Source organism: Crinia signifera, chromosome 1, assembly GCF_055691185.1.
Source record: "Crinia signifera chromosome 1, ASM5569118v1, whole genome shotgun sequence".
Lineage (NCBI taxonomy): Eukaryota > Metazoa > Chordata > Amphibia > Anura > Myobatrachidae > Crinia > Crinia signifera.
In genome coordinates this window covers 73029688-73049396 of record NC_139217.1, presented here as the reverse complement: position 1 = coordinate 73049396, position 19709 = coordinate 73029688, and the positions used below count along the sequence as shown (strand labels likewise).

Sequence of the window (19709 nt, the reverse complement as noted above, 5' to 3'; positions counted from 1 at the left end):
GTCAGCAAATGGACAGGCTGTGCTGCTCTCAGCACTTGCAGTGGGTGTGCAAATGGTGAAAGGAGCCTCCTCGCGTACAGAATTGGGAAGGTCTGGCCTAGAAATCGCAACCATGGACACACTTGGACTCTCCTTGAGGATTTGTGATATCTGAGTTTGAATCATTTTTATATGGCAGCACAGGACATCACCACTGCAAGTAAATGGCAGCGCCACTGCAAGTATATGGCAGCACCGCTGCAATTATAGTGCAGCACAGCTACAATTATACAGCGGCACTGCTGCAATTATATGGCAGCACCATTACAATTCTATGACAGCACAGGGCAGCACCGCTGCGATTTTCCTGCAGCACAGGGCAGCACTACTGCAATTTTACTGCAGCACAGGGCAGCACCACTGCAATTATACAGCAGAACAGTGCAGCACCGCTATATAGCAGCACCATGCTATATGGCAGCATGGGGCAGCACTGCTGGACTTATATGGCAGCACAGGACACCACTGCTGCCATTATACAGCAGTACAGGGCAGCACCACTTAATTTATTTGGCAGCACAGCACAGGGCACCACCACTGGACTTACACAGCAGTGCAGGGTAGCACCATTGGACTTTTACAGCACCACAGGACAGCACCCCTGGGCACACTTTACAGCACCCCTAACAGCACACAGGACCTAACCACATGCCACCATCCAAAGAGAAACAGCAGGTCTGTCATCCTTACTCTTCAAGGCTGGAGTGAAGATGGAGCCAATCGGTGAGGCTTTATATAGGACCCAATACCCGCAAGAATCCGATAGCAGGATGATGACGTGTTGCCTCATTTTGGGATCTGAGGGGTAGATTTATCATTGGGGTCATAAGGTTCCTTATGGATGCAGGTTTGCTTCACCACTTAATCGTGATGAACCTCACCTGCAATTCGCCCTAATTTATGAACAGAGTGGTGTACATTATGGAAGTGCGTTACCCCTGCTGACGGGGATACGCTTTCTCCCATAAAGTATGTGCACTACCCCTTCTGCCAAGTACTGCACATGCGCCGGTTACCTTGTCTTGCTATGTGTACCCGGCACATGCGCAGATACATCCATCGCACGGCGGGACCAGCAGGCGCCGGGGACAGAAACCTCTGTCAGCCGGGGAGAGGACCAATAAAGTTTATTTTAATAATAAAAAAAAAGCCCAGGAAAAGCTTACAGTGCCGGAAAAATCTACCGTTATGGAGAAGGGGAAGAGAGAGACCAAGTGCTCATAAAGAATATTCTTAAATTAGGTATGTGCAATGCGCGCTGTACTAAAACTAGTACATGCGCTAACTCGCCACCGCCGCCCGCACAGAGGGTTTGATAGACGAGAGGAATCGCTATCCCCTGCTTTAGTGCACGGGGATAGTGCATATGCCGCAATTCACAAGATGATAAATCTACCCCTCTGTCTGGCGTGAAAAACCGAGCAGGACTCGGATCCCAGCTCGGATATAGAAGCTTGGGGGTGCTCGGATCTCGGAGATCTGAACCCACTCATCCTTAACAAAAAGCAGACCATTATTTTGACTGTAGGTAACTTGACTGCATCTCCAAAAGCTTCACTTTATTGGACTCGACCAGTCATGGGTCACCTCCACCCAGTGGCGCACGCAGGGGGGGTTTCTGAGTACCCAGAAAACCCCCAGGAGTCTAAGGTGCCTAGGCTGAAAGCTGAGGGTGCCCTCTTTCCAGGGGTACAAGAATTTTAAATATCGGCCCTTGGGAACCAGAGATATCTGACTTCAAAGCAGTGGTCCCCATCCAAGCCTGTTAATTGCTCTTCCCAATCAGATATTTCAGGTTCTGTCTTACTTTCTGAGGGTATATTCCAAAAACTGGGACTCTACCCCTTTGATGTACACTAGAAGCCTGTCTCTACTGTTCCCAGAACCAGAGATATCAGCCTTCCAGCAGCTCGTTACTGCTCCAGCTCCACACACGTGGTATGTAGTTTTATGTCCTTGTTGGCAGATTGCTCTGCCTCCTGAACTCTGATCCCCTAGTCCCCATTTGGTAGTTGGAATTCTCTAGTTTTTAATTCCATTAAAATCTAAGAAATCTATTTCCGGGAACTGGAGATATCTGCAATCAAGCAAGCTGTCCTCTACCACCCTGGAAGTTATGTATCAGGGCCCCTTCATTCAGCCCAATGCCCCCTTCTCCCACCCCATCTCCCACCATCTTTGAAGTAATGGGGTAATTAGTGGAAATTACTGATCAAGGCCCTACATCATGGGTCCTCAAACTGCGGCCCTCCAGATGTTGTGAAACTACAAATCCCAGCATGCCTTGCCACAGTTTTGCTGTAAGGGAGTATTAAAACTGTGACAAGGCATGCTGGGATTTGTAGTTTCACAACATCTGGAGGGACGCAGTTTGAGGACCCATGCCCTACATGCTGAGCGGTTGATATAATAACCCCTACCACCCGCGGGACATCAAAGCTTCCCCCACCCCTACCGCTGGAGGATCGGTAGGGGCCCCAATACATTGCTATGCCCAGGGGTCTACACTGCTGTTGGCGCCCCTGTATGTATATAGATAGATAGATAAATAGTCATATATGCAACTCTGACACTGGATCATCACCATTACATTGGGTGCACATTCACTGAATCTATCAATCGTGCATTACTCTACACTTGGCTTTGTTCTTATACATGCATCCTGTTAACAGTAGCACGTTTCCATGTGCTGCATCTGAGGACACAGACTCAGATCATCAAAGCAACTATCTGTCACAATTTATGATGGTTACAGGCACGGGGTTTCTGGTCAGACCTGGACTTCCGGGTTCAGGAAGTTTACAGCCGAGAATGCTGTCCGGTCATGCCTTTAAAACGGGGTCCTTATGCGCAGATCCCCAAACATTGTAACTGGCCTACCTGCAGTGCAACATTGTCTTGGTGCACATTGGCTTGCTCTTATTTGCTCTGTTTCCACTATGTGATGCATTAAAAATATAGTAATAATAATAAGCAGTTGCTCATGCTTTATTTTCAGGTGTGTCTGTTCAACATTCTTTTTTTTTTTAATGATGTGGACAAAGAAGAAGAAGTCATTTTCATTGCAATTCTAAACAACATACATCAGTTGCTTGACGACTTCAAGGTTGGTGCACATAAATTATAAACATGCAATGCAACTGTTTAATGCAAATATACTGTATAGTGACTGAAACAAAACATTTATAATTAATCATTCTTACCAGTTAATACAAAACTAAACATGTAAATCAAAAAACGTATATTATTCACTGCAAATATTGGATTCCCAGGTCACTAACCCAGAGTTGTTTTTCAAGGACCCATTTACACCAAGCTGTGACCTGGGTAGACCAGCTTAGAAAAGCTAATCCAAGGAATGGTATAGTCAATACTTTGAGGCATTTATACAAGGGATGTGCGCTGTCCTCTGTAATTGGTTTTGTTTTTGGATCTGTGGGCCTGATTCAGACTGATTCACACCACTGTGAATTTGCACCACATGCTTTTATCGGTAGACTGAGCATGCGCAAGCGTTGCAATGCGCATGCGCGACCAGGGCTAGGGAAAGACGACGGCTATTTTTTACCTTAGCTAGCCACAGGCAAGATGATTGGTGGTAACCAGCCGTTTAGTGGGAGTGGCCATGTGAGAAAAAACGCTAGGCGTGCCTAGGAAAATGCTGGGTGTGCCACGGAAGATGCAGGCATTTTTGGATTTGAATAAGAGTTAGCAATCACCATATCTAATCTAGTCTATTGTATGTGTGTTTACAACCTTAAGTCATATATTGTTATTTTAACTTGTGAATATTAAAATACAGAATAATTTACCTTGTTGTGATCTGTTTAGTTACGTTGTTAAATATTGTTTTATTGTGCTTCTAAAGAATCCATTGCTCCTTGGGAGCAGCATTAGATGGAGCAATAATTGAAAGTGTAAATTTTAAGTCAAATATATATAGTTTTTATAGACTGCGCTTGATATTAATTGGTTATGTAGTTTAATAAACAATGAAGCATTGCTCCAAACATTGCACAATGCAAAGAAAAGAGGTGCAAGATGGTTTGTCTCTCAACCACCCTTATGTTGTATTTATTAAACAGGACATGCACAGTTTAAAAAAACAATCATTTCAGTGACAGGGACTGACACACTTGCGGCTGAAATGATTGGTTTGTTTGGGCCCCCAAACCAATGAGCAGTGGACATTGCTGGCAATGATATCTCCGTGCACAAACTGGCTCTACAGAGGCAAGGTGTCATCATCAACCGATTTCTCATTCTCATCAATGTGCACATTTTCTTCTATACACAGTATTAATTTGTCCCTGTTGGAAGCCATCATTACTGGTGCCTCTGTATTTTTGAGACATAATTGCCGGCAAAGTTCTTCCTTGTGGAATTTGGAATAAATTTTGATAAACATCACATTTTGGAAAAGTAACTTCCTATGGTGATCACTAACAAGGTTCCCTGCTGCTTTGAAAATGATTTCACACTAAACACTGGAGGGTGGCAACTTAAGTAAAGCAAAGGGCAGTTTGTGCAAGGACCATTGTACTCTCTGAGTATAGTTGTGCAGTTGTATGTATGGGTACTAACCAGTAACCAGGGATGCACATGGGTTGAGATGTTTCTCCTCTCTATACTTTGTGAATGATGGGTTCAATTTGGAGCTTTTAAAGATCACCATTCTCTGTATCACGGAGCAGTTAGGGATTACTGAAGTATGTAATGTAAAATACTGGAGGTTTCCAAGGCGCAAAAAACAGAGGAGCAGCTCAATATAACCTAAATGCTTGTTCAACCAAAACAAGTAAGACAAAGATATACAGAAAAGGATAAGGATATATTTCAAGCGCTGTCTGTACGTAATCTTTCTTCTTCTCCCGCTCTCACAGATAGTTGATATGTGAAATAAAGAGAAGGATTAAATGTGTAAGACTGTAATTTTGTTTTTTGAACATACAAAGGAGACAGGAGTGAAACGTACCACACTCACAAAAAGAGTGTGTATATGAAGCTCATAGCGGTATATTTTATGGTGATTATATGACCTTCACCAGAATCCACCAGAGTGTCCAAGTAATTTCAATTAGGCGTACATTTTCACTCACTCGATCAAAATGTTGTAATACATATAACGGTTTCTTTTTAAAACAAGCGTACCGGTAACTCACAATTCGCAAGAATTTTCGAAGCACATCTGGGTTTCTTTAACTTGAAAATACTTTTATTGCCACAAAAACAATTAAAAATACACTAGGACCACAGGTACACTGAAGAATAAATCCAAGGGTGGGTGAGTGGTGTTGGTGGGACTCTAATGCTGCATCAGAAACTTTCCGGATAAGTTAAAGATGTTGGTGAGTGAACACCCAGTACCTTAGTTTCAATGTCCAGCAATAACAAGATGGTCCAAAGTAAAAAGGGGGAAAAAAAGGTTGTGCAAATCCAGAAAGCCATCCAATGCATTTCGATTAAAAATCTTTTTCAAGGCCTTGAAAAAGATTTAGCCCCTCACTGAGTCCCTTCAGATGGTGAGGCAAGAGGTCTTCTTCTTATGCACAGAGATCTTTTGATTACTGTGAACTGTAACTTAAACTATACTTCGGACTGTAGTTCAGGGTTGCCGACTTTTGTAGTCTCCTCTCTGGGAGAAGCCTGGAGAGGAGACTTTCAGTAGGACTTTGTGGGGGCGGGGCTTGAGTGTGTCGTCATTAAATGACACGTGATGACACTTTAGCCCCACAACCTCATCGGAGATTACCAGATAGGGTTATTTCAATGCCGCGGTCAGGCAGAGGAAGCGGCAATCAGTGGGCAGAGCAGGGGTCCCCCAGAATCCGTGAGGGTTTCCCACCTTTCCGGGGGGCCAGGAGGGGGACCCGATTTTTGGGACCCCTCCCGGGCATTCCGGGAGGCTAGGCAACCCTGACGTACATGAGACTATTCCAATGGAGAAGATTGCTGGCTGCTATGCTGGCCAAGTAGCTTATATGAAATAATGGGATGTGCTATATTGCTAGAAAGTCTCTGCTGAGAGGTAGGTAATGTATATGGAAACAAAAAGCTTGCTTACATGTGCTAAGTTCTATCTTTCCATTGGCACAAGAAGGTGCTGCCTGGGTGATGCTGGGCTGGGGCTGTGTTCATCCTGCTTTCTCCTCTGAAGCCACAGCTGCAGGGTCAGAGGGAGATATAGTGGCTGCTGCTTTTGAACGGAAATACCAGTGTGTCTCCTGCACACTCCACAGTGGTGGGAGGGGGGGGGGGGTGAGAGGATTTCATGGAAAAAGAGGGAGAGTAAAGGCTCCCTTACACTTGTCCAACTTATTGTTCAACAATACGCAAAATAAATAGGTTCGACAGATGGATGGTTGCGCCCGGGACTGCTGCTGCGTGTAAATTCTGTGGGTCACTACACTCCCACCAACAAAGTACAACACCAAAAAATAAAAATACACTTCAGCGCTGTCCCTTAAAGTTATAGTAGATGAAACTTGCTAGAAGATTTTCAGGTTGACTGATGTCTTTAATGCTATTTGGACAGGATTGGGCCTCCTACTGACCTCCGTAGGGTCCCTATATGCACATAAAGGTATCTTTATGTGGTTCCAAGGACAGTCTCCCTTCCAATCCTCCTTTGACCTCACGTTTTTTTTCGTAAGCCCAATATAGATGTTACTGACCTGATAAAGAGGCCCTATTTGCATATAAAGGTATCTTTAAATCAAATATATCCCTCGACACTTTGGATCCAGTCACCAATAACACATCAAAACGCCTGATGGACAGACACTCACCTCTACATGAGGCCCTATATGCACAGAGCGGTTTCTTTGGTCTTTCTCCAGATAAGGATATTCTCCACAACCCGTATACTCCGTAAAAAAATTATTCCATATGGTATACAAATAAAACAGATGATAAAAATGTGTTAAAATCAAAATCACACTCATATAGTGTGAGACCAAAATTCACTCTCTCCCTGCATCTGGAACAGGTTGAGATGAAGTTGATAGATGGTATATAGCAATTGGTCCCACCATCAAGTGTGTCCCCTTCTCCTCACCAACGCGTTTCGGGCTCAAGCTTCGGCCCTTTTTCAAGGTGTGAGGGGTCCATGGTCTGGGGTGGTTTTTATACCTGTCCCCTTGATTACTCTAAAACATTCAACAATAAAACCTGGGCCGGAGCAGGAAATCACTGCATCCTATATGACCCACCTAAATACCTAACTAATACAGGATATATTCCTAGCTATACTCCTATTTACATAATGCATCATCCATAAACAATAGGCACACATATATTCAAAACATAACCATAGATGTAGGTTAAGTCCATGTTTTTCTATTTCTTCCTCCACACTCCTGTGAAGGTTGCTGCCGGTGCGTCGCGTGACTTCCGGTGACTGAACGGAGCACAAACGTATACATCCTTCTTCCGGTGTGCAGACAAACAGCTTCCTCTATGAGCTTCCTCTGTATGACGCGCAGATGACTCCCTCATTCATCGTATTGTATTCCGGCCGCCATTTTAGATGTTACATTTTCATAGGGATTGATGTTATCAGTCTATTGTAGCCACAATCGTAAATTGCTCCAATAATGTATCCAGACAAACAACATATAAGAAACATATTAGTATAAGTGATATCACAAAAAACACTTCACTTCAAATGCTACATTGAGTCCATCAGGCTCTATTGTTTTGTGTGAATAGATTTTTTTCATTTCAGTGCAGGCCAATCGTTTCTCCCTGTCATTTACCCTCCAGTTCTCTTTTATAACATTTATACCACAAAATGACAATAGGTGTTTGGTATCACTGTTGTGTGTGTTTTTAAAATGCATGGAGTCTCTGTGCCTTTTTTAATATTTCTTACATGCTCTGCCATGCGGGTCTTAAGCATTCTCGTGGTCTTCCCAATATACTGCTTATGGCATGTGCACTCAATCATATATATGCAGAATTTAGTATTGCAGGTAATAAAATCATTGATGCATACCATTCATTTGTTTGTACCGATTTGTACTGATTTATCACCCTGCTATCACTTTTGCACACTCTGCACATTGAACAGGTGCCACACAGATGAAAACCCTTTGATTTTATCGGGTTTGGGGGGGACGGTGTATTGATGGCACTAGTTACAATAAGATTTTTCAAATTATTGGCCTTTCTGTAGATGAAATGGGGATTCTCATCAATAAACTGTTTTAAAATGGGGTCACTTTTTAAAATGCCCCAATGTTTCCTGATGATTTTCTCAATCTGTTTTGATTGACTGATGTATTGGGTGATGAAGTTCACCCCTCTATGTTTATTATTTTTCTCAAGTTGGGGGGCCACTGGTGTCTCCCTCACCACTCTCTGCACCGATTCTCTGCCTTTTTCTCTGGCCCTTGTGATGACTCTTTCCTGATATCCTTTACTCTTAAATTGCTTCTCCATTTTTTCTGCATGAACTTCATATATTTCCAGTTCTGTGCAGTTCCTACCTATCCTTTGGAACTGCCCATTAGGTATACTACGCAACCAATTTATATGATGGTTGCTGTTGTAATTAATGAATGAGTTACAATCTGTGTTTTTTTCATAATTTCGGGTCTTAACCTTGCCACCCTCCACATAAATACAGAGATCCAGGAAATTAACATTTGTATGACTTTTTAATCAAAGGTCAATTTTATGTTAATATCATTACGATTAAGTTTGTCACAAAAATTGCTTAAAGAAACATCATCACCATTCCAAATAAACAAAATATCATCAATGTATCGCTTCCAGGACACTAGGCTAGCACCGAGCTGCAAGTTGTTAAAAATGCTCTCCTCCTCCCACTTCGCCATAAATAAATTGGCGTAGCTCGGTGCCAGCCTGGTGCCCATCGCGGTACCTTTTAACTGTAAATAAAAATCCCCATTAAACCAAAAATAGTTATTGTTCAGAATTAGTGCTATGCCCTCCAATATGAAATTTCTTTCATCCACTGGGGTACCCTCTTTGTTTAAAAAATATTCGACAGCTCTTAGTCCCACTGCATGGTCGATTATAGTGTACAGTGAGGTCACATCCGACGTCACCAAGGTGTATCCTGTTTCCCACTGTACACTATTTAAAACATCCAAGGTTGCCGGGGTATCTTTAAGATAGGATGCTTTTTTTGGACCAATGGTTGCAGCAGCGTGTCCAAGTAATGTGACAAGTTAGAGAGCACTGAATTTGTACCTGCTACAATCGGACGTCCGGGGGGGGTCTACCATACTTTTATGTATTTTCGGCAGGGTGTATACTACAGGTATAGATGGTGTTTCAATAATGATGTATTCCTTAATTTTCTCCTCAAGTACGCCTTTTAATGCATACAAATTCAGAAAAACTTCCAATTTTTTACTAATTGCCCCCGTTGGATTACCTCTTAGCTTTTTGTAAGTTTTTTTTTTTTTTTTAAAGACATTTTATTTGAACATTTTTCAATAATGTAACAGACATAACAAATAAAGAGTACATTATCGCACAGAGAGGAGTCAATTGTAGTTATTAAACATAATCCTAATCTGGACCATCATACATTTCGCAGTTTGACACATCACAGGTATATATCAACATAGGATTTGAGTATAGCTACTAATCAATGCCATCAGAGAAGGTGGTAAAAATGAAATAATATTCGTCAGAGACAGTTTCTCTTGACCTGAGCCCACTGGTCCTGAGTAAAAAGGGGACTCAGGGGTATGCTGTTCCCACCAGTTGTGAGGTATCCGGGCCGATTACAGATGGAGTAAAGGGGGAAGAATGCGTAGTGAGAATTATATCTAAGTCTGGTATAATAGCCCACTTCAAGATCTTAGGTCACAGCAGAGTCTGTCATTTTCTGACTCCCACTGTAGCGATATAGTAAAACCAATAATAAACAAATTTGGAAAGTAAAAATGAAAGAATAGCATCAAAAGGAAAAAAGGGGGAAGGTGGGAGGGGGGGGGGTAGATGACAGACAGGGGGACAATACAGCACTCACTGGGAGATACCTTCAGTAATATATTAATTCTACTTTATCTGGCGTAGCATAAACCAATTGGTGTTTTCGAAGATTTTTTGAATGGATGCCTGTAGTGTGGGATCAAGTGACTGAATGTAGAAGTCCCACTTAACATAGAAGCGTATTACACCCTTTTCTATATCACAGAGTGATGCCTGTCATTCATAAAACAGTATTTTAAGAAGTGAGTTTTTCAACTCCATGAGTGACGGAGTCGACTTATGGATCCAATGGGTCAAAATTAATTTTTTAGCCTGGACCAATATCAAGGTGAGGAGTGAGAGTAGCTTTTTTTTATGGGGTCCAAGGTTCCAATTCTTGAAGTTGAGGAAAAGTATGGGGAGGGGATCGTATGTGAGCTGCAAGGAAAATAAGGCATTCAGGAAACCCAGCACCTTCCTCCAAAAAGTCCTGATCTTACCACATTCCCAAAAATTATGGAAAAAAGTGGCGCCGGTTATTTTGCATTTTGGGCACAGGCCTAGATCTCCAGGAACAAAGTGGCTCCTCTGTTGCTGTGATATATAGGCTCTATTGAGGAATTTTTGGTGGGTCTCCTGAAGGGAAGCAGATTGTAGATGCTTGAGAGTAGTAGGTAGTTTCTTTAGCAATGATTGGGTCGGAGGGAGGGAAGGGATATCAATTTGCCATTTGGAGTCCAATGCTTGAAGGAGTTTTTCTCTTGGGAGCATTATCAAGGACTGGTATAGGTTTCTAATCCTATATCGCAGAATATTATGTGGGGCTAGCAATGTTAGGATAGGGTCTGAGGTGATTGTGGAGGCAAAAGGAGGAGGTAAAGATTGAGCATAGTGACGTGCTTGTAGGTACATGAAGAATTGGGACCGAGGTAGTTGGAATTTATCCGCAAGATCCGTGAAAGAAAGAATCGTTCCTCCTGGATCAAAGACATTGCAGATAGCTGAGATGCCCTTCTGACGCCACTCCAAAAACAGGGGGTTATCCAGTCCCGGGCTAAAAGTCGGGTTGCCCCAGAAGGTAGCATGGGGAGTATTAGTTGGATTCCTAGTGAAACGTTTGTGGATATTAATCCACATTTTATAGGTTTCCCTGAAGAGGAGATTATCCCTCATTTCCTTGGGAAGTTTATTGCGTGGGGTATGAAGTAAGGCCGCCGGGGCATATGGATGGAAAAAGGCGCGTTCTAGGCTTTCGTTAGTGTATAGAGATCTGTTTAGGAGCCAATCTGTAGCATATCGGAAAAGGGCAGCTTGTGAGAAGTTTTGGGCTTGGGGTAAGCTAAAGCCTCCCTCTACCTTGGGGAGAAAAAGTCTGGCCAGGGGCATTCTTGGTTTTTTTTCTGACCAAATAAATTTGGTGACCATTGAGTTATAGCGGGAGAGATCCAATTTAGTGAGAGCTAGGGGTAGCATTTGTAGGAGGTAGGATAGTTTAGGAAAAATCACACTTTTTATCACAGTGACACGTCCATACAGGGACAGAGGGAGAGTCTGCCATCTTTCCAATAATTTCGAGATGGTCTGTATTACAGGCTTAAAATTAACGTTGTATAGTGAGTCAAGGTGTAAGGGAATCATAATGCCCAGGTATTTCATTGGTGAGGTACAGATAGCGAATTGTCGTAGCGTAGGGAAAGAGTCAGAGTATGATGAGGGCCAGGGGAAGGATACGAGATTTTTCATAGTTAACCCTGAACCCCGAAAAAGATCCAAAATGATCTATGAGTGTCATGGCCTCTGGGACTGATTCGGGGGGGTTTGACAGGAAGAGGAGCATGTCATCCGCAAACATACTCAGCTTGACCTCTTTGTCTCTTATTTTAATCCCCGAGACCGAAGGGGTGGCTCTCAGCTTTACGGCTAAGGGTTCCAGTGCTAGGGCGAAAAGTAACGGGGAGAGAGGACAGCCCTGGCGTGTGCCTAGCTTTTTGTAAGTTTTGTTATCAAGCAGCTGCCTATATATTTCCTTGTTATAGTCTTCTGTATTTAAGATGACAATACTGCCCCCTTTATCTGCCGACTTCACTATTATATTGTCATTATCTTTTAGGGTCTTAATTGCATTCCTTTCCCCTTTGGTTAAATTCAGGCTCTTAGCGGGTTTGATCTGCATTTTGTCAAGGTCATCTCTAACCAATTTTTCAAATGTATCCACCAAATGTCCCTTTTTATGGGCAGGATAAAACGTTGACTTTTTCCTAAAGATGGACACTGTTTCTGTGGGATTTTCTAGTCATGCCTTCAGATTCTCCTACTTGCTTCTTTTCATCAAAGAAGCGTTTAAGGGATAATTTTCTCACAAATTTTTGGAGGTCGACATATACCTCAAATTTGTCGATTTTATTCAACGGGGCAAACTTTAAACCCTTTTCTAACAGGGAACTCTCATCTTGTGTTAGCTGATAACTACTAAGAGTGACCATTTTTGTTTTATGATCCTCCGTTGAAATGATATTATTACCCCCATTATCACGTTCCCCCTCTATATTGGTCTCCCTTGGACTTTTCCTTTTTGGTTTTGTCCTATTGGATCCCTTTCCTCTTTTTCCCCTCTTTCTGCGTATTTTACAAATACCTGTCTGTATCTGGGGGTTGTGGGTCTCTGGTCTAATAAATGATCATTGTCTCTAACTTCATCAAACCGATTGGTGGTTTCCCAAGATGGTTTATTTTCCCTCCAGTTGTTATTTTGTCTATAGTTGTTCCTCCTCCATCGCTTCTCTTTGGGCCTTTCCCACCTATTTTCCTCCCATCTATCCTGGTTTCCCCCATCCCTACCTCTGGGGGGGCAAATACTCAGCCTGGCTGGGTCTGGGGGTGTTACCATAATCATTCAGAGGTTTTTTCTTTAACCTATAATTATCTGTATTTTTCGGGATATTTTTTGGGGGTGATTTATTCTCCTCCTCACCTTTCGCTATATCATTTTTGGGTAAACGTTTTTCTTTATTAGTTCTGCAATGTTGATTCCCCTTTTTATAATCGTCCTTATCCCTCCAAAATTTTTTTATTTTTTTTGGCCATTAAATCCCTCTCATTTCTTTATACTTTCATTGTTACTGCTTCTTCTAGATCATTATACTCTTTAGATTTCGAATAGGGTTCTACCAATGATTTATATATGGCTATTTCTCCCTCTAATTTATGTAGTTCCTCCTTTTTTTGGTCTACTATTAGTTGCATTCATTTTATTGAGCAGTCATCAAGAATTTTGAACCAGGAATCCATAAACTCTTTAGACTCATTCCCAAACGATGGAATTTTCTCAAGCCTTAAACCACGAGGGACAATCTTTTCTGCACAGTAGGTTTCCAACATAGTGAGTTCCCACCATACTTTTCCCTCATGTATTAACGCTTTCTCTAATTTGAGCATAGCCGTTTCCAAATCCTCATCAGTAGTACATACTATTTCATCCTTACTTTCCCTCTGGAAAGTTTCCTTCGCATGTATACTGCGATGACCACTATGAGCAAACATTTTTTGGTGTTATTGTTCAACAAGTTGGACCTGATTGACTCAGGATTTATCCTATGTGCAGGAGGATCAATCTCTTGCAATCTCTTGGTTATACCCAACTAGGTGATTCATCACACCCCGTCATAAGGGGCTGCGCCCCCTTAATTTGTGAATGTTTGTATTGTGAGAAATATGGTTAGAATTGTATGAAAGATGCCCTGTATTGCAACTTGAGTTATAGGTGAAATGTGTTAAATAGAGAGCATATGATTTGGAAGGGGGTGTGTATTGTTTTGTTTAATTAAAAAGTGGTTACAGAGTAAGATGTACATTGATAGTGTGGAGGGTACAGTGACATTTGTGGGTGTGGGTGTGTGTGTGTGTGTTGTTTAGGTGTGTGTGTGTGCAATAGTATAGTAGGGTGTTTTTGAGTCAGCGGCTCCCCACTGGCGGAGGTCACGACACAGGAAAACAGGAGGCTGGGTAGTGATAGGGGTGTGTGGGCATAAGGGGGACTAAAGAGGAGGGTGGGGGACACTGTGCAGCTTCTGCCAGTGGGTGAGGGTCCAGTGTGGCAGCACAGGAGTACAGGACGGTGGCCCTGAGTCAGTTTCTCCTCCTACTGGGTGGGAGTTAGGGTGAATGAGAGCAGGAGGCTGGGTGGTAAAGCATGATAGGGGAATGTGGGCAACACAGGGTGAGCGGCTTCCCACTGGCGGAAGTTACGGGGCAGGAGAACAGGAGGCAGGGCAGTGATAGAGGTGTGTGGGCATGAGGGGTAGTAAAGGTTTTTGGCTGTTGCAGAGTAGGGATGGGCATTGGTGCAGACTCCATCTATGGTTGGCATTGATGGTGATTTTGCACCATGCCATCGATAGTAGTAACATATTACTTGGATAACCATAGATTGTTGTAGCTATCGATGGTCATCCAATATATCTGACTGAATATGCCGTGGGTCAATCAGAATTCGGTAGCGGGACTTCCGGGTGTGGGGGGGCGGAGCTATGCCGCGAATGGGGGAGGGGGGGTCGCGGGGTGCCGCGAATCGTGGGAGGGGGGGTCACGGGGGTCCAGCGAATCGCGGGAGGGGGGGTCGTGGGGGGCCCGCGAATGGGGGAGGGGAGTCGCGGGGGGCCCCGCGAATGGGGGGAGGGGGGACGTGGGGGTCCCGCGAATGGGGGGAGGGGGCATGGGGGTCCCACAAATGGGGGGAGGGGGGGTCGCGGGGTGCCGTGAATTGCGGGAGGGAGGGGTCACGGGGGTGCCATGAATCGCGGGAGGGGGGTGTCACGGGGGTCCCGTGAATGGGGGGAGGGGGGTCGCGGGTGCGTGCCGCGAATTGCGGGGGGGGTTGCTGGCAGAGAGGGGGTGGTGGCGCTGGTGCAGAGGACCGTGGGGACATTTCTTGCAGTGGGGGGCCTTGAATTGCTGGAAGGGGGGCCGCAAATTGCGGGAGGGGGGTTGTGGGGGTCAGTGAATTGCGGGAGGGGGGGTTGTGGGGGTCCGTGAATCGCGGGAGGGGCGCGCGGGGTGCCGTGAATGAAGGGAGGCGGGGTGCCGGGGTCCGCAAATCCTTGGCGAGCGGGTCCGGGGGGTGCCGTGAATCGTGGGAGATGTGTGTGAATTGCGGGGGGTGTCACGGGGGGTCGCGAATCGCGGGAGGGGGCCCCCGCAGATGCTGTGGGGTTCCGTGAATCGCGGGAGGGGGTCTGCAAATCGGAGGAGGGGTTGCGAGGGGTGCCGTGAATCGCGGGAGGGGGGTCCGCAAATACCGGGGGGGGGGGCGAATCACGGGTGGGTGGGGCGCGGGGGAGGGGCAAATCACAGAAGGAGGGGTGCCGTGAATCGTGGCAGGGGGCGAAGCATGGGAGGGGGCGCGGTGGTGCCGTGAATTGTGGGAGGTGGGGTCGCGTGGGGCCGCAAATCGCAGGAGGGGGTCCGCGGGGGGTGCCGTGAATATCGGGAGGGAGGGTACGCGAATCGCTGGAGGGGGCTTGGGTCCGCAAATCACGTGAGGGGGGGTCGGCGTGATTCGCTGGAGGGGGGGGGGTCGCGGGGGTTTGCAAATCCCAGGAAGGGGGGTCGCGGGGGGGCCTGTGAATCGCGGGAGGGGAGGTGTCGCGGGGGTCCTTCGAATCACGGGAGGGGGGTGTCGCGGGGGTCCTACGAATGGGGGGAGGGGGGGTCGCGGGGGGTGCCACGAATAACGGGAGGGGGGTCGTGGGTGTCGGGGGGGTTGCTGGCAGAGGGGGGGGTGCGGAGTAATGGTGGATGGTGGCTGTGGAGTAATGGTGGATGGTGGCCGTGTACTGTAGCCCTGGCTGGCCGGGGGGAGGTGATGTCAAGGGGGTGGAACGTCATACACATGAAAACGTTATACACATAAAACACTGGTCTTTTCCCTAGGGGGGGCGGTTGTGTGTATCCAGCTGGGCAGAGCGTTAGCTACAAGGGGGATGAGTGACAGATCTGGCTAAATATTTAAGAGATATGTATTTTTTTGGGTATAAATTTATATTGTTCACATGAATTTATTATTAAACTAATTTTATTACGATATTCTCCAATTGTGTGGCGCTATCTGAGGTATACACAGAGGAGTTAACGCCTGTGCGTATTGTCCCTTGTGTATTAACTTTGTGGGGGCACATCTTGCCATTTAATGATATTCTAGCTCAGGACCATATGGCTTGCACAAGATAACCCCGCTTCCACCCCTGTCATTTTTTTCTGGATCCGCCCCTGCCTGCATGGGGTGTAGATCATCTAACAGACCACAATTAGGTCGACAGTCATTAGGTCGACCACGTTGGGTCGACAGGGGGGAAGGTCGACAGGGGTATAGGTCGACATGGGTCAAGGTCGACAGGTGTTTAGGTCGACATGGGTTAGGTCGACATGGGTTTTTCACTGTTTTTTTACCCAAATGTCGACATGGACACAGTTGGAGGTGGACCGCAGCCCCTCGCATCGCTCGATTCGCTCGCAATACTTCGGGCACACTATTTTATTCTCCCACCACGCCCTAGTGGATGGTAGGGCATGAAATACCGCCTGTCGGCATATAAAAAACAGTGAAAAACCCATGTCGACCAAGCGACCTGTTGACCTAACCCATGTCGACCTTGCCCCATGTCGACCTAAACACCTGTTGACCTTGACCAATGTTGACCTATACCCCTGTCGACATTCCCCCCTGTCGACCCAACGTGGTCGACCTAATGACTGTTGACCTAAGTGTGGTCTGCTAAATGACCGTATCCCCCTGCATGTATGTGAATAGCAAAAACATGGAAAAGGTGGAGGAGATGAGCTCCATCCCAGAGAATCCTTCTCTGGCTAGCATTTCTCCATAGGTAAACTCAAGATGACAGCATCTATAAATGGTGTCAGGTAATCGAGACAAGCTCTGAAAAAGCTTTGGTACTAATTAAATAGCTCAGGCCCTCTAAGAAAATATGGGGACAGCTGCTATGAGTGCTGTTGTACAGAACACAACCAATATGAGGGGTATTCAGTCTGGATTCCGACTGCTGGGATGTTCCCGACAGCCGAAATCACAGCCATTGTGGCCCACTTCTGATGTCAACTCGACAGTCGGTATTCAATGTTCTGACTCTCGGAAAGTCTGTGGATTGGCGAAAACAGCTTCAGATTATTGGAAAGCAGGTGCGGATTGGACAATCGATATCCGTTTCTGACAAAACAGATTAGTCTTTAACCCTAGAACACATGCATCATTTTTGCAGCCATAAACACATACAATGTGTTTGGGGTATTTTATTACCCCTGTATGTGTTCTAGGGTTAAATACAGACTTAAATGCTGTCGGAAACAGCAGCATTGAATAGGGGAGTGCCAATATTTATCTCTGTGGGAAATATCAGCACAGATTCTATCCACCCCCTATATCTGTTATATATGTAAATTTATAGTAATTTTTATTTTATTTTTTAACAGAACAAAGCAATAAAATATTTTCATGATGAGTTGAATACCTTGCTTAAAAATCTGGGCATTAAAACTGTCTCATCAGAATTTGTGGAAAGCGTCATTGAGGATGCCCTCTCCGATGCACTGAATTGGTGAGTCTGAGTACTAACTGTAGAAATCTTTAATAACTTAATTGATAAAATTTATAGGTACTTGTGTAGTTTCATGGCGCCGCCGTGCACACAGTCTGTCTCAGAAACTTAGCAGCCTGCCAGACGCTCTGTTTAACTGTGCGCGTGCCGCTCTAGCTGTTCGCAGCGCGTGGCTGCTTTCCATATGTAAGCTACATTATCAGCATAGCGCCGGGCAGCAGCAGCGCGCACTGCCCAGCGCTGACAGGTCACTGTGGTACTTGTAGTTCCACAGTGAAATAGACAGTCATGCACACCGCTGACAACGGGGGCATGTAAAGTGGACACCCCGGCACACCGCTAACGTTATGGGGCTTCTAAACTAGACACCCCAGCACACCGCTATCAAAGGGGGTGTCCCACATGTAGACGCTACAATTTAGACGCTAAAGCGTCTGAATCCAGACTCCCTGCAAGCCGCTAAGAAGGGGGCATCTAAATTTAGACGCTAAAGCGTCTGAATTTAGTTGGGTCTACATTTAGGACACCCCCTTTGATAGCGGTGTGCCGGGGTGTCACAGGGAGTCTGGATTTAGACGGATTTAGACGCTGATAACGTAGCGCTGCGCAGAGAACAGCTAGAGCGGCACGCGCACAGAGTCTGGCAAGCTGCCAAGTTTCCAACAGACTGTGGACGGTGGCGCTGTGAAACTACACAAGTACCAATTTATATTTCTGAAAGAGTGCTGGGAAGGTTAGTTTGCAAAAGTGGAAAAATATGGCAGCATGGCCAGATACCATTGCATTATTTTCTGTGACCTTATGGGGGGAAATTACTAAAATGTGTGTTCTACTTCACATGTGAAGTAATCTATTTCTATTTCTAATAATCTATTTCTTATTTATTTAGATAGAAGATAGTAGATAGGATCTTATTGGTTGCCCATACCAACATCACATGTGAAGTAGAATACACATCTTAGTAAATTTCCCCCTATGTGTCTGTGCACATATATGCACAATCCTACATGATAATACAAATGCAAATACATTTCTGTTACAAATATTATAAGGCGCCACAAGTGGTTTGCAGCGTCGTACATAGGACACATATTAAAACAAGACAGAGTACTGTAATACACTCGATGGGATGACCTAGGGGAGCACCCTATTGTCCATACACATTCAGACGACATATCTTCTAATGTGACCAGGCCTAGGTGCTGTGTAAAAATGACATGCTTGTAAAAATGGCTATGGATCATTAGGTCTACAGCAGTTAGGTCGGCATGCATTGGGTCGACACCATTAGGTGGACATGCAAAAAGGTTGACATGGGTGTAGGTCGACGCAAGCATTCGGTCAACATGAGCAAGGTCGACAGTCAAAAGGTCAACATGGGGTTTTCACTGTTTTTTGACCCGGATGTCAACACAGTCGACATGGACACTGAAACGTAGCACCGTATGCCTTTGCATGGCTCACTGCGTTCACATTTTTTATTCTCCCACCAGGCCCTAGTGCAGTGGTGGCCAACCTGTGGCTCTTGAGCCTCATGCGGCTCTCCCCCTTGTAAAGTGCGGCTCCTGCTCCCACTGCTGCTGGCCGCCCACTGTCTGTCCCAGTCCTTCCTGCTGCCGGTTCCCTGAATCCCTTCTCCTTCTGAGGGGAGGAGAGCACGCATCCTTGTGACTGGGCCGTCCGCCAATCAGAGCTCGTGGGCCAGCAGCCAATCAGCCGGCCAGCGAGCTTTGATTGGTGGGCGGCCTAGTCACAGGGAAGTGAGGGGGAAGGAGACGCGCGGTGTGCTGTGCTCTCCTCCCATCGGTGACATGACAGGAGGACTGCAGGAGGACACCAGACTGTCCTCTCTCCGCCTGGCAGCAGCAGCAACAACGGTGAGTGCTGCTGCTGGGAAATTTGCACTGTGGGGGCATAGCAGTTTGTGGCACTGTGGGGGCATAGCAGTTTGTGGGACTGTGGGGGCATAGCAGTTTGTGGCACTGTGGGGGCATACCAGCTTTTTGGCACTGTGGGGGCATACCTGGCACCGTGGGGTGCATATGTGTATCTGGCACTATTGGGGGGTATATATGGCACTGCGCTATTGGAGGCATATTTGTATCACACCCA

The 19709-nt window shown here is 45.5% G+C and overlaps 1 protein-coding gene across 2 annotated transcripts in view; it reads left to right on the top strand.

Moving 5' to 3' along the window:
* Positions 1 to 19709, top strand: part of LOC146042532 (uncharacterized) — a 386937-nt gene that overhangs the window by 335497 nt on the left and 31731 nt on the right. For both annotated transcript variants that reach the window (XM_083162688.1, XM_083162613.1), the window contains 2 exons: positions 3038 to 3145; positions 17473 to 17597. In XM_083162688.1, the coding sequence (XP_083018814.1) occupies positions 3038 to 3145; positions 17473 to 17597 (233 nt within the window). The remainder of the gene's footprint in view (positions 1 to 3037; positions 3146 to 17472; positions 17598 to 19709) is intronic.